General features: G+C 52.0%; 1 protein-coding gene across 3 annotated transcripts; it reads left to right on the plus strand.

Moving 5' to 3' along the window:
• Positions 1-1751: 1751 nt before the first annotated feature.
• Pcif1 (phosphorylated CTD interacting factor 1) lies at positions 1752-14153 on the plus strand. Of its 3 annotated transcripts, XM_051143791.1 has the most exons (17): positions 1752-1874; positions 4929-5100; positions 6174-6316; positions 6403-6527; positions 7629-7766; positions 8100-8227; positions 8339-8493; positions 9070-9217; positions 9299-9382; positions 9587-9686; positions 11027-11189; positions 11811-11983; positions 12101-12187; positions 12267-12451; positions 13088-13181; positions 13274-13449; positions 13551-14153. In XM_051143791.1, exons 3-17 carry the CDS (start codon positions 6193-6195, stop codon positions 13777-13779), a joined length of 2109 nt encoding a protein of 702 aa, XP_050999748.1. In that variant the 5' UTR covers positions 1752-1874; positions 4929-5100; positions 6174-6192; the 3' UTR covers positions 13780-14153. The 3 variants fall into 3 exon arrangements, with proteins under 3 accessions (XP_050999748.1, XP_050999746.1, XP_050999747.1); XM_051143789.1 differs by having other exon boundaries at positions 4929-6316; XM_051143790.1 differs by lacking the exon at positions 1752-1874 and adding an exon at positions 2344-2500 and having other exon boundaries at positions 4929-6316.
• The last annotated feature ends 159 nt before the right edge of the window (positions 14154-14312 follow it).

Raw genomic sequence — 14312 nt, forward strand, 5'->3', positions numbered from 1 at the left:
GACAAGGACCACCATGCCGCACTCTGGCTTTGCTTGAGAGTATCACTACACTGTGTAGCCCAGGCTGACCCAGGACTTAGAATCCTCCTGCTTGGGCTTTTCTAGTGCTACAGAGCTGTTGGGGTTTTAGGTGTGCATACACTTGACTCTGCTTTTTGCTTGAGACAGACCAGAATCCTGGGATTAAAAGTACCCTCTACACCAAGCGACACCTCTAGTCAACCCCCCTTTTAAACTTCTTACTCTTGTAGCTCTGCTGACCCCAAACTAGTGCCTCCTGTGTCAGTCTCCCAAGAGATGGGATCACAGGTGTGAGCTGAAAGGCCCAGCTGCTACTGCTTTTCTCTAGATAAGGTCTCCTGTATGACTCCTACCCTCCTGCCTTCACCTCTCCAAGCGCAGGCAGTGCACACTACCACCACCACCACCCATTTAAAAAAAGGCTGGAGAGGCTAGTGCATGCCTTTAATTCCAGCACTCAGGAAGCAGATGCATCTCTGAGTTTGAGGCTATCTTAATCCACAGAGAGGCTGCCACCCAAAGCTACACAGTGATATCCTGCTCCCTTACCCTTCCCCCAAATGACCGGACATAGTAGTCATGCCTTTAATCCCAACATTTTGGAGGTAGAACTCCTGAGTTTGAAACCATCGTGGTCACAAGTTCCTGGTCAGCCAGGGTTATATAATAAGACTATCAAACAAACAAAAAGAAATACTAATATGGGGTTGAGGGTCAGGTGTTTGAAGGTAGACTGGTTAAGATCCCAACTTTTTTTTTTGAGACAGGGTTTCTGTATAGCCTAGTTGTCCTGGACTCGCTTTATAGACCAGGCTGGCCTTGAACTCACAGCAATCCGCCTGCCTGTGCCTCCCGAATGCTGGAATTAAAGGCATGAGCCACCACGCAGCTGATACCAACTCTTACTAGCTTATATTGTGTACTGCCATTTTTTGTTCCCTCCCAACATCCCACCTCGAAGCTACAGGAAGCCAACATGGCCATCAGAGGCTGACCAGCTGGGGTATCTGCTTCACTAGTTCAGCAGCAGGTGGCAAACTTGTCCTCCTTCAATCTATTTTAACTGGGCGGTAGCTTCCTTAGGAGGCCACAAGTGGGTGGAGCTAGTAGCTGAATTCCGGCAGGGAGCATAGCAAGGGCCCCTGGCAGTTGTCTCCAGCTAAGCTAACTTGTGTAGCCATCACAACTTTGCAAACGCTCAAAGCCAACTCTACTGTACCAGCACTCCTCCGAGAGCTAGGATTATTCAAGAGCAATTTGTGATCAGGTTATTAACAGGAAAAGGGTTCGATTTGCACGTGATCTAGCTTCTAGGTAGAGAAAACATTCCAAGACCTTTATAGGACAGAGGCTCTGAGGGAGGGTAGGACCCAGGTGCCCACGACGTGCAGGACCTATGTCATTACTCCGCCTATGCGTCCGCAACTGAGCCAAGTGCCCCCAGAAAATTACAAACCAGTTTCATGTCTCCTAAATAGTCCGAGTAGACCCTCAGAGTTATGTCCGGCAGGGAAGTGCGTATAGATTCATTCCTTCCCGCCTACACGTCAAGAACAGTAAATTGCATCCCCCCACCCCTCGGGACCACACGGGACAACAGGGAAGGAGGGGAAAATGGGGAGGGGGGCCGAAAGCAATCAAGGGCTGGGGAGCCAGTCAACATTGCCACACTCAAGATGGCGGCGCCGCCGTGGCGAGGTCCCTCAGAGGCGGTACCAACGCATGCGCAGCGCGGAGTCCCGGCTCGGGACACAAGATGGCGGCAGCGGCGCTGGGGAGGGCGAGGCGGAGGCGGCAAAACGGGCGGTCGAGCAGAACGTGTGGCCGCATCCCCTCGAGTCCACTTCAGGCAGGTAAGAGCCCCAGGAAGCCATGGTCCCGCCGCGAGCCGCGCCAGGGTCCCGGAGTCCGAAGCAGAACGGTGGAGGCCCCTCCGGCGCTTCCCGCTCGGGGCTGCCGCTCGCCCGGTCTCCTTCGTCGCCGCCATCTTAGACCTGCGGGTGGGCAGCAGGGCCGCTGGCTGGGGTGAGTGCAGTGGGCCCGGAGAGCACGGGCGGAGCGGCCTCTAGGGTCCCTCCGCTGCTGCCGCTGCCGCCGTCGCCACCGCCTTTGTGTCGGGCTCCGACTCTGAGTCGCCTCAGCCCGGGGGCGGGAGCGCGCGGCAGGGCGGGGGGCGGAGCCCGGGAGATAGGCCTGCGCGCGCGCACGCCGAACATCCCGCCCCGCTGTGTTTGGGGGTGGGGTGCGCGGGAGCGCGCTGGGGGGGGGGGGAGTAGGTCCCGTGTGCACGCCTGCGCACTTCGCATGCCCCCAGTGGCTCCGCCTGCCAGAGCCGGAGCTTTACGATTGGTACACTGGGAAGTGCTCCCGCCCGAAGTTCCTCCAATCCCGGAATCGGATGCTTTTTCTTGCACGGGTTCCGCTCGTTACGCAGATACAGTTGTTTGTCCCCAGACTACGCTGCGCTTCTCCGACTTTGGTATGCGTGGGGGGTCCGGAAGGCACAGGCTGAGTGAAAACCTTAACGTACTGGGAGCAGCAAGGAGAGCGCACCGTGTGCCGGGGTCAAGTGGGTCTGTCTTAGAAATCGGGATGGAACTTGGGTCTGGCCAACTTCCGAGCTGATGTTTTGGACAGAGACCTGCTGCACGCACCATCTAAGAGAATTTATCTCGTTTTATTTTTAAGAGACAGGGTCTCTTTGTCTAGCCCTGGCTATCCTGTAGCTTACTATGTAGACCAGGCTAGCTTCGAACTCACAGAAATCCGTCTGTCTCTAGAGTACTGGGATTAAAGGCTTTGGCCATCATACTGGCTCGTTTAATATTTAAATTATTATTTGTGTGTGTGTGTATGTATGGGGTGCTGGGGCTATAACATATGCCGGGCAGTCACAGCATTACGTAGCTTCACAACCAGCCTTTAAAGTCTAAGTTGATAACATTTTCAAGCTGTGTAAAGTGAAAACAATTAGTCATCCTGCCTCTCACTCCCACCTGGCTGCGTTTAAAAATTACAAGGTCGTGTCCAGGGTGATGGCACAGACCTGATATTCTAGCACTTCCAGATGGAGGCAGGATGGGATGACCAAGGGCAGAAACCTTAACACTTGGAGATAATTGGTAGGATGATTGCAAGTTTAAGGCTAGTCCCAGCTATGGGAGAGCCTGTCCTAAAGTGACACTTCTTCTGTAGCTCCCCTTCCTGTTTCTGACTCCTAACAGGTGTAATGGGGTACAGCAATCTGCCCCACACGAATCTGGTGACAGCTGGTTTGGGATTGCTGCAGTGTCCTATTTGGGTGGCACTGGGCCAGGTTGCTTCTGCCTCCTCTAACAAATGCATCTACGAGGTGCATCCTTCACGTTTTCTGGGATACACAGTTTTCAATAAAGGTGAATGAGACGTGCTATACGTATTTGCATGTTTTAATTTTTTAAAGACATTATTCGAAGAATTGTGTCTTTTACTAGTTGGGGGTGGCTTGAGATAGTACCCCAAATCTTCCATATGTGTGCTGTTCTCTTTGGTCTATAGACACTTTGGTTGGCACAGCTGGCTGTGCAATGTATGGGGGCTCTAGAGTGCAAAATGAAGACATTGGCATGTGTCTATATCCCACCTAACGGAAAAGCTGAAATGGAAGGATCTTTTGACCCCAGTGGTTGAAGACTAAGCTAGGCAACACAGGAAGATCCAATTCAAAAAAGAAAGCTGATGATGGTGGCTTCTTACCTGTAATCCTAACACTTGGGAGGTCAAAGAAGACAGATTGGGAGGTCATGGCCATACTCAACTGCAAAGTGAGTCTGAGGCCAAACCTAGACTATTTGAGTCCCTATCTCAACCCAGCAACAATCAAAAAAGAAAAAGAAAAATGTCAGTAGGGTGTGGTGGTACATGCCTTTAATCCCAGCACTCAAGAGGCAGAGGCAGGTGGACCTCTGTAAGTTCGAGGCCAGCCTGGTCTACAAAGTGAGTCCAAGACAGCCAAGGCTGCAAAGAGAAACTCAGTCTTGAGAAGAAAAAGGGGGGGGGGGAGTGAGAGTGTTTGCGTGAGAGTCAATTCCAGGACCACAGGTGGGATTGCTTATTGGAGCACTTACTTATCCTCCTCAGATCTGACTTTGATCTCCAGTAAAGCAGTTTTGTTTTTTTCTTCTTCCAGTCCCTGTGGTACAGGCTGTAATCTCAGCTAATCCCAGAGACCAAAGCAAGAGGATCCTATATTCAAGGCCTTCTTGAACTACAGATTAAGTTCAACAACATTCTTGTCCATTTTTTGAGACCCTGTCTCAAAAGTTAGCGAGGTCTGGCTCAGTGGTGGAGCGCTTATCTAACATGAGCAAGGACCTAGCTTTATCCCTAGTCCCTCATGTAGGTATTTGTTGACCTATACATAGTGGTCTCAATCAAGGGCACTTGCCTGCCATGTAGGCTCTGGGTCCCTAGCACTATAAAAGCAGCCAACCAACTTCAAGGTGATAGGGAAGCATTAAGCCAAGCTCAGAGCTCTGTTGACGAACCAAGGTCAGGACCCAGGAAAGCAAACTTTGTTGGTTGAAAGCTTGAGAAGTACATAAAGCCAGAGATGGTGGTGAACATCTTTAATCCCAGAACTCTGGAGAAAGAGGCAGATGGATCTCTGAGTTTGAGGCCAATCTGGTCTACAGAGTGACTTCCAGGACAGCCAGGCTACCCAGAGAAAGCTTGTTTCAAAACATCAAACCAAAACCAACCAACCAACCAACCAAAGGGTCTGTTTTCAGCATGCTTATTTAGACAAGATCTTGAACTTTGGTTCCTTGAGCCTCTAACCCTCCCAGTGTGTCCTTGTCCCTCTGCTGTTGTCCTTGCCAGGCAAAGTTTCATAGGCCAATGACTCTTTTCTTATATTTGCTCTCCAGCTGCTGATGCACGGAGTCCCCTGGGTCCCTGTCAACTACACTGCTGACCAGCCCACCCACCTGTGCTGCGCCTTCCTGTGGGCCTCCCCCCTCTTCTGTGGGACCCCGTGACGTGGGTCCAGTCCAGTCAGAGAAGAAAACCCTCTCATGCTAGTGTTGCAGACCCCAGAGGGTGAGAGAAAAGGGAACCTTATTCAGCCTTGAAACCCATGGGCTCAGCCCCTCAAGAAGTCATTCCAAACCTTTCTGTAATCAAGGCCCTCCCTCGTGTTACATGTGTCCTGCTGCCCTGTGATTTTTATCTGCCAAACTGTGTAGATAAAGTAACTATTGACTTTTCCCTTTCCAAATTATCAGATGTCTCTTGAGTGTACAATAAAATAAACGTTCAATGATTCCTATGATGTTGTCAACAACCAGTCAGGGCTCCTGATCAGCTTGCGAAGAAAAATCTGTGAATCATCAGCCTTTGTGGTCTTACTGTGGGCAAGGGTTTCTTGTGGGATTTGTAACATACTAAAAACAATACACGCATCATCAGTCTGATCCCAGGCGGCCCCTTAGTGGTACCAGATCCAGACTGGGACACTTGTGGCTTCTGAGGCCTCTGCCGAGTGTGCTTCGGGAGTATTGGGGAATACAAATCTGAAGAAGCTGGCTTCCTGCTGGTGTGTTTACCTGGGACTTCTGAGGGACTGAATCAGACAGTGCTCCTCTGTTACACCGGTTCTTTTAGCAACAAATTGCAACCAGCTAAGAGTCCACACTTCCTCCCCAGCTGTGCTACTAGCTAGTGGAAGCAGTAAGTTTTCCCAAGAGAAGGCACTGAACCTTGTAGGAACAGCTTCTCAGGGGCTGACCCTGTTCTATTTTGTAAACATCTGCAGGATTAGTAGAGCTCTTGGGTCCAGGGGCCATTCTTAGCTCTGGAGAGCAATGCACTGGACTCAGTCTAAGGAGGCAGTCCCACTGTCTTGTCTAGGCATCTAAGCGCTACAATGTATTTTTTCTTGGTACTGGAAGAGCTTTGCCTTGCCCATCAAACCTGGGCAGGAGGGCCATAAAGGAAGGTTCCTGGAGGATGTGAGCCCATGGGCAAGCTAGGCTAATTAGGAGGAAATAGCCTGTGGGCACCTTACAGTTGAAAGGACAGCAACCTTAATCTCTATTGTTCCTCTGGCACCAGAGCCCTAGCTTGTAATTGGTGGGTGGAATGGAGCTGACACTCTTGGTCCTGTGTGGCAGGTCCCGTGTGGGTGCTGAGATGGCCAATGAGAATCACGGCAGCCCCCGGGAGGAAGCATCCCTTCTAAGCCACTCTCCAGGCACCTCTAATCAGAGCCAGCCCTGTTCTCCAAAGCCAGTTCGCCTGGTACAGGATCTCCCAGGTACTGGAGGGAGTGGTGTGGGCTGGCAAGATAGCAGGGGGTGCTATGCACAGCCCTGACTCTCTGGGTTATACTCTTGTTTGCAGAGGAGCTGGTACATGCAGGCTGGGAGAAGTGCTGGAGCCGGAGGGAGAGTCGTCCCTACTACTTCAACCGATTCACCAACCAGTCCCTGTGGGAGATGCCCGTGCTGGGCCAGCACGATGTACTTGTGAGTGCCAGCGTGGGGCAAGGGTCTCAGAGCGGGCCTCTAGCCTTCCACAAATGCTGTCCTGAACAGCTAGGTGTCTAGCCCTGTGCTGGTATCTGCAGGTAAAATGTCAAGCAAGATAGTCCCTAACCTCACAGAACCTTCAGTCAGGAGAGACTTGACAAGTGAGCAGATGGCTAGTTTAGCATACTAAGCAGGCACTGTGTGAAGGAGATGGCCACCAGCAAGACAGACATGTTCCTTGTCTTGGTCTCTTGTTTGTTCTGTGGCAGACAGATTCCAGGTGTGGGCTTAAAGAATGCTACTGAAGCTAGGCATGGTAGAGGCAGGTGGATCTCTGTGAGTTCAAGGCCAGCCTGGTCTACAAAGCAAGTCCAAGACAGCCAGGGCTACACAGAGAAACCCTGTCTCAAGCCCCCTCCTACCCCCAGCCCCCCAAAAAAGTGCTATTGAAATCCCCTGGGGAGCCTGGTCTGAGGAAGAAGAGTTTCCCTGAGAATCCAGGTTTAGGGTGAGGCTAAGTAGGAAAGGAAGAGTGTTCTAGGTTTCTTACCTTACCACAGTTGTCAGGTAGGAACCTCCACTCTTGGATCCCTTCCTCACTTGGAGCATCCCTCCCTACCTAGTTAAGCAGGGGCCTCTTTATTCTGCCAGTGAAAACACTGAGGTTCAAAAGGAGGTAACTGGCTCAAGGCCATATGGCTGCTTGTAGGCAGAGGGCATTTGCAGCAACTCTTGGTGTTACTAAGAGGTCTATGCAGAGCCTTGCTCTTCTGAAAATAATTCTCTTGATTGCTGACTTCTGTTTTGTTAAGGCACTGACCTAACACTAGACATCATGGCACTGACTTGTGTCATAATGTCATGGTGAGGTAGGGCTAACAAGGCCTTCCTGAAGGTAAGGGAACCAGGAAGCAGATCGCTCACCCCTGGCCACAGTGGCAGGTAGCAGGCACCAGTGAAGCCCAGGGTTCTCCATCTGCATCCCAGGCCTCTGGCTTCCTTGAAGAACCAGAGCTGGGTGGGAAGGCCAGAGGCTGAAGTGCTGGGGCTCCTAAGCCACTGGCCTTGTTTGCATTTCTGCCGTTTTCCCTCCTCTAGTCGGACCCTTTGGGGCTGAATGCAACCCCACTGCCCCAAGACTCAAGTTTGGTGGAGACTCCCCCAGTGGAGATCAAATCCAGAAAGCGGCAGCTCTCAGAAGAGCAGCCGAGTGGCAACGGTGTGAAGAAGCCCAAGGTTAGTGTCTGGGGTCCCAGGACATGGCTGCCAGTGGTTATCCTGGACATGTGGCCAGCTGTGCCCTGTAAGGGCTGGGTCAGGAGGGACTCCCAGGTTACAGCTGGACATGATCTGGGCCTGGCTGCTGACTTGATGTCTTGTGGTTTCTTTTTTCTTTTTTTTGGTTTTTCGAGACAGGGTTTCTCTGTGTAGCCTTGGCTGTCCTGGACTCACTTTGTAGACCAGGCTGGCCTTGAACTCACAGCGATACGCCTGCCTCTGCCTCCCGAGTGCTGGGATTAAAGGCATGCGCCACCATGCCCGGCTGTCTTGTGGTTTCTTTCCCTTCAGATTGAAATACCTGTGACACCCACAAGCCAGTCGGTGCCCAGTTCCCCCAGCATCCCAGGAACCCCAACACTAAAGATTTGGGGTGCATCCACTGAAGATAAACAGGCAGCTCTCCTCCGACCCACTGAGTGAGTCCCTGCTGATTGCCTTGGATCCCTCCATTGTTGATGGGCAGCTTGCCCAGGACTGTGTAGTGGTGGTGGGCAGGCCATCTTCACAACTGCTGTCTGTGCCCTTAGGGTGTACTGGGACCTGGACATTCAGACCAATGCTGTCATCAAGCACAGGGGTCCTTCAGAGGTCCTGCCCCCACACCCTGAGGTGGAGCTGCTCCGCTCTCAGCTCATCCTGAAGCTCCGCCAGCACTACCGGGAGCTGTGCCAACAGCGGGAGGGTGAGGGCCCTGCAGCCTCTCCTTGGCTCTACCGCTTGGGCTCGTGTGGGAAGGGGGCCTGGTGGGTCTCAGTGCGTGCTGGGGGAAAGCAGACCTGTCGGAGCCCAGTTTGCAATGCTGAGTGTATTGCTCGGCTCATCTGCAGTTTGCACACCTGTGAGCTGAAGACCCAGAGTCTTAGAGAAAGCATGCTTGGAGCCCACACCACCCAGCTCTGGGGAGGTTCAGGCAGGATTTTGAATTCTAAGCTAGTCTGGGATGCATCACCAGGCCCAGTCTTAAAATACAAAGCACTTGCTGCGCATGGTGGTACAGGCCTTTAATTCCAGCACTTGGGAGGCAGAGGCAGGCAGATCACTGTGAGTTCGAGGCCAGCCTGGTCAGAGTGAGTTCCAGGACAGCCAAGGCTACACAGAGAAACCCTGTCTCGAAAAACCAAATAAATAAAACAAAAAGCACTCATGATTCTCAGGATATAGTTTGGGAAATGAAGTCTAGGAAAGACGCAGCTGAAACACACTAAGGGCTGTGTGTTTTTGTGTCTCAGTGGACCCCTAGCAGTTCCTTGTCCCATAGGCATTGAGCCACCCCGGGAATCTTTCAACCGCTGGATGCTAGAGCGCAAAGTGGTGGACAAAGGATCTGATCCCCTGTTGCCAAGCAACTGTGAACCAGTTGTGTCACCATCCATGTTTCGTGAAATTATGAATGACATTCCCATCAGGTATGCCATAGCTCGGCTGCTTGGTCACTACGCCAAGTCTCCTGTAGTAGGGTTCTAATTCTTGCCTATTTTCTAATGCAGGTTATCCCGCATCAAGTTCCGAGAGGAAGCCAAACGCCTGCTCTTTAAATATGCAGAGGCTGCCAGGCGGCTGATTGAGTCCAGGTTTGGCTTTCTCTGCCCCACACAATCAAAATGGGGTGGGAGAGGGGTGCATCTGGCTAATGCTCATTTGTCTGTGTTGCCAAAGAGGGATGGGAGGTAAGTCTAGAGGCCAGTGCCTGCGATGGTAGAGAAGTGGAAAGAAGGGGCAGACAGCCACCAGCTGGGCTGTACACAGAGCAGTTTTCTTCTGCCATCAACCTGCAGGAGTGCATCCCCTGACAGCAGAAAAGTGGTCAAGTGGAACGTGGAGGATACCTTCAGCTGGCTTCGGAAGGACCACTCAGCCTCCAAGGAGGACTACATGGTGAGAGGGCCCCAGGGAGAGGTCAGTTGATAGGCCCTGCTTGTCAGGCTGGCTTCAGAACGGCCTGTTGTATAGTGTGGCCGACCTTGATGCCCATCAATTCCCAGAATCACAACTACTGAGATGCTCAGGCCCATGGCTTTCTCTCAAAGAACAATTCCATTAGCATTCTTTCTGTAATCTTAAGCTCAGATACATAAAACCTGGTAAGCATTTGACATGTCACCTAAGTAGATCTTTGAGAACAGATCTGCCTTTTCTTGTGTGTGTCCATATTACAAATAAAAGCTACCTTTAAAGCCAGGTGTGGTGAGGCACACCTTTAATCCCACCATTGGGGAGGCAGAGGCAGGCATATCATTGTGAGTTCGAGGCCATTGTGGTCCATTACAGAGAAACCCTGTCTCAAAAAACCAAAACAATAATAAGAACAAAAGCTACCTTTAGAGGGCTGGAGAGATGGCTCAGCAGTTAAGAGCACTAGCTGTTCTTCCAATGGATTGGGGTTCACTTCTAGCACTTACATGGTGCTTACAACTATAACTGCCATTACAAGGGATCTGATGCTCTCCGCTTCTGTGTGGTCACCAAACACGTTTGTGTTATACAAACATAAATGACAGTAAAACATTCATATATGCACACAAACAAAATAAATATTAAAAAACAGCCAGCCACCATCAGATTCATTCCCTACTCTTAGTATATCCACAGCCATGCTGTTCTCTGGCCCGTGCCTATCACTCAACCATCTCCATCAGCACCTCCAGTGGGCTTTCTTTTCAGGACTGTTTTTCACACATTACACCAGTAAGTGTACCTGACACTTGGTATCAAAGATAGGTACACTCACTATCCGGAGTTAACAGGTTCTCATGCTGCAGTTTCATGGGTATATTTCTCTTTAGAAGTACTTAAAGCACAGCCTTTAACTCTGCACAAGTTCCCAGAGCTGTAGCAGCCCTCCCTCCCAACAGACAGCAAATGCTATAAGGTGAGGCCTGCCTGGTTTGCCTCTTTCTCTACCAATTATCTTGGGTTCTGCCAATATAACTGCAACAAAAAGTGCAGCCATTAATTGGATGCTTACATGACAGGTTTTTGGTGGGTCAAGGGGAGTGACACTGACTATTCACAATGGCCTATGTGCTAGTTTGAATTGCCTTGTTAGGAGTAAGAGTCAGAGAAGCCAAGAGATCTGTCCAAGCAACATGCCTAGTAAACAGTGGAGCCACTTTCAAAACTGGGACATGTGGGATCCAACAGCCCCACAAGAGTTCCACCTGCCAGCCCCACAGAGGCCCTTTTGCCACCAATGTCTGACCAGGGCTTTTCTCCAGGACCGCCTGGAGCACCTGCGGAGGCAGTGTGGGCCCCACGTCTCTGCTGCAGCCAAGGACTCTGTGGAAGGCATCTGCAGCAAGATCTACCACATCTCCCTGGAGTATGTCAAACGGATCAGAGAGAAGCACCTTGCCATCCTCAAGGAAAACAACATCCCAGGTAGGGCAAGATGGAAGCCAGCTGGCATCTAGTCTGTGCCCTAGACCCTGGTTGAAAGAACACATGAGGCAGTACCTCAAGGCCAGTGACTGCACTGATTTGGGGAACCCTGTTTCTTGAAGTAGCATTGGGTAGAACCTGCTATTCCTCTGGCTCTGGGTTGTTAGTGCTCCCCTGGGAAATGTGGCGATGAGAATGGAAGAGCCAGAAGCTGATGAAAGATGGGCCAGTTACGTAGACCTGGAGTATTCCCTCAACCTTTGCTTTCCCCAGACCCAAGTGTACTGAGAACCTGTCATGGCAGCATGAGTGTTCTTAGCAAACAAACTGCACAGGCCCAGAGATCCGTACATAAACTAACTTAACTATGCAGGCAGAGCTGCCATCTTCATACTTCTGATTTGTCTGGCAGGCCTAAGGCATTGCAAAAGACTGCTTCAGAGCTAAGCACGCCGATACAAGCTACCAGCTAATGTCAGTTGACTGGTAGCATTTTTTAATGGCCTTGTTCCTTTTGTTATGGAAACTGTTTCAGTTTCCTGCTCCATGTAAGCGCTGGCACAATGGTTAGGAAAGGCTGTCCAGAGCTGGACAGCTTCTCACTGCTCTCCTTGCCCACAGAGGAGATGGAGGCCTCAGAGTTGGAGCCCCGTCTGGTGTACTGCTACCCCGTGCGCCTGGCTGTGTCTGCACCCCCTATGCCTACTGTGGAAATGCACATGGAGAATAGTGTGGTCTGCATCCGGTATAAGGGAGAGATGGTCAAGGTCAGCCGCAGCTACTTCAGCAAACTGGTAAGAGTTAGGGAGGCCCTTGCTGACGGCCTGAGTGGAGGCTTGGGATCTTCCTTGACCAGCACCAAGCCAACGATGAGGTCAGGAGATCACTGCTGAATCCCTCTCTGTCTACAGTGGCTCCTTTACCGCTACAGCTGTGTAGATGACTCTGCCTTTGAGAAGTTCCTGCCTCGAGTCTGGTGTCTTCTCCGTCGATATCAGGTACAACTCTGGGGTCAGGAAGGGCTCCCTTGGGAGGGAGCAAGGAGACAGGCTCACATTGACTAAGGCTAATCTGCAGATGATGTTTGGCGTTGGCCTCTATGAGGGGACTGGACTGCAGGGGTCACTGCCTGTGCACGTCTTTGAAGCCCTCCACCGACTCTTTGGCGTCAGCTTCGAGTGCTTCGCCTCACCCCTCAACTGCTACTTCCGCCAGTACTGTTCTGCCTTCCCTGACACAGATGGCTACTTTGGCTCCCGAGGGTGAGATCCAGGGGTTGCTGGGCCCTTCTACCGATATAGATGTCCTCTAGGGCACAGGTCCCACCTGAGCCAGTTACTTCTTAATGCTTAGGGCTTTGGGATAGGGCAATCTGGGAGGTAGCTCTCACACCTTTACTATTTACCAGCCGCGTGACCTCTGACATGCTACATAAGCTCTGGGAGCCTCAGTTTTCTGGCAGCATGGAGGCACATAATAGACACTGTCTAAGCTGACCTGTGGACTTCTTCATGAATTGGCCTAGGTTTGAAATAGGAATCCCTGGTTCCAGGCACTAAGGGGTAAGGACAGTAAGGCAGACCTCAAAAGTGGCAGGGTAAGGAGCACAGACACCAGACTGGCTATGTCCAGGAGGAGGAAAGTACTCAGAGGAAGAAGAGAGCCCCAGCCCCTTGCTGTGGTGGCTTTGGAGTCTAGATCCTAAACTTAGTGGACATAGGCACACACACCTAGCTTCTACTTAGCCTCTGTGTTCAGGTTACCTACACAAGGGACAAGGTCTTTTCCTGCCTGCCTGTGGTCATCTGTTCATTGTGGCTGCCTAGATGTGGGGACAGTATCCGTGTCAGTGTGAGGGACTGGGTGCTGGTGGGGCTACGATGCTCACCTTTCTGTAGGCCCTGCCTGGACTTCGCCCCGCTGAGTGGTTCCTTTGAGGCCAACCCTCCGTTCTGCGAGGAGCTCATGGATGCTATGGTCTCTCACTTCGAGGTGGGTATGCGGCCAACTGATGGGGCAGGCAAAATTGCAAGCCTCCTGGGGGGGCAGTACCTCATGTCCACCCCATACTTTCCCTCCCACAGAAACTACTGGAGAGTTCAACAGAGCCCCTGTCCTTCATTGTGTTTATCCCCGAGTGGCGGGAGCCCCCGACACCAGCGCTCACCCGTATGGAGCAGAGCCGCTTCAAACGCCACCAGCTGGTCTTGCCTGCCTTTGAGCACGAGTACCGCAGTGGCTCCCAGCACATCTGCAAGAAGTAGGTGCCCGGGCAGCAGGGGAAGGAAGCCAGGTCCAGCTGGCAGGCTGGGTGAACAGGCTGGCCCGTTCCCTGCCCTGAGCAGCTGCCTTTGCCCACAGGGAGGAAATGCACTACAAGGCCGTCCACAACACGGCCGTGCTCTTCTTGCAGAACGACCCGGGCTTCGCCAAGTGGGGTCCAACTCCGGAGCGGCTGCAGGAGCTCACCACTGCCTACAAGCAGTCGGGCCGCAGCCACAGCTCCAGCTCTTCCTCCTCCTCGTCAGAGGCCAAGGACCGGGACTCAGGCAGGGAGCAAGGTCCTAGTCGAGAGCCTCAACCCACTTAACATATCCTGCGGGGAGGAGGAGCCCCAGGGGTGCTGTTACAGACTGCTGGGATTCAGTCCTCAAGGCTGAGCAGGCCCTAGGCACCCCCACCCTGGGGTGGCAGCAGGACTTGAGCTGCCAGAAACATAGGAATATGATGGCTCTACCAGGGCTCCCCCTTCCTGCTCCCACATCTTCAGACTCACCAGGTCCCTTGTAAATAGTCCTATGCCTTCCCAGCCCCATACTGACCCTGTTGCTGCCTTGTTTCATTTGTAAAAGTTAATACAGAAACTTCCCAAGAGTGTCTGGGGGTCTTGGGGCGGCTGGCTCTCTGACCACTCCCTATCAAATCCAGGTGCCCCCTATCAAGATCCCTGGGCCTTCATACCCACCCCTGCTTGGATCCTTGCAAGACAATTCATAGAGGCTGCTATCTGAGCTCAGCAGGTGGAGCCATCGAGAGCACTACTGCTGTGCCTGCCTACATACCTCCAGTTCCTGCCTAAACCAGACTTTAGGCTGCTAAGTGTTTTATGTCTAGCTCAGGAGG

Source organism: Acomys russatus, chromosome 4, assembly GCF_903995435.1.
Source record: "Acomys russatus chromosome 4, mAcoRus1.1, whole genome shotgun sequence".
NCBI classification, from domain to species: domain Eukaryota; kingdom Metazoa; phylum Chordata; class Mammalia; order Rodentia; family Muridae; genus Acomys; species Acomys russatus.

What these genes read in the sequence shown, in the direction of transcription:
- Pcif1 (XM_051143789.1), top strand. Translation starts at nt 6,142, where the DNA reads ATGGAGCTGACACTCTTGGTCCTGTGTGGCAGGTCCCGTGTGGGTGCT. An exon ending in GGCTACTTTGGCTCCCGAGG is followed by an intron (nt 12,452 to 13,087) that starts GTGAGATCCAGG and finishes ACCTTTCTGTAG; the next exon opens with GCCCTGCCTGGACTTCGCCC. An exon ending in TCCCAGCACATCTGCAAGAA is followed by an intron (nt 13,450 to 13,550) that starts GTAGGTGCCCGG and finishes CTTTGCCCACAG; the next exon opens with GGAGGAAATGCACTACAAGG.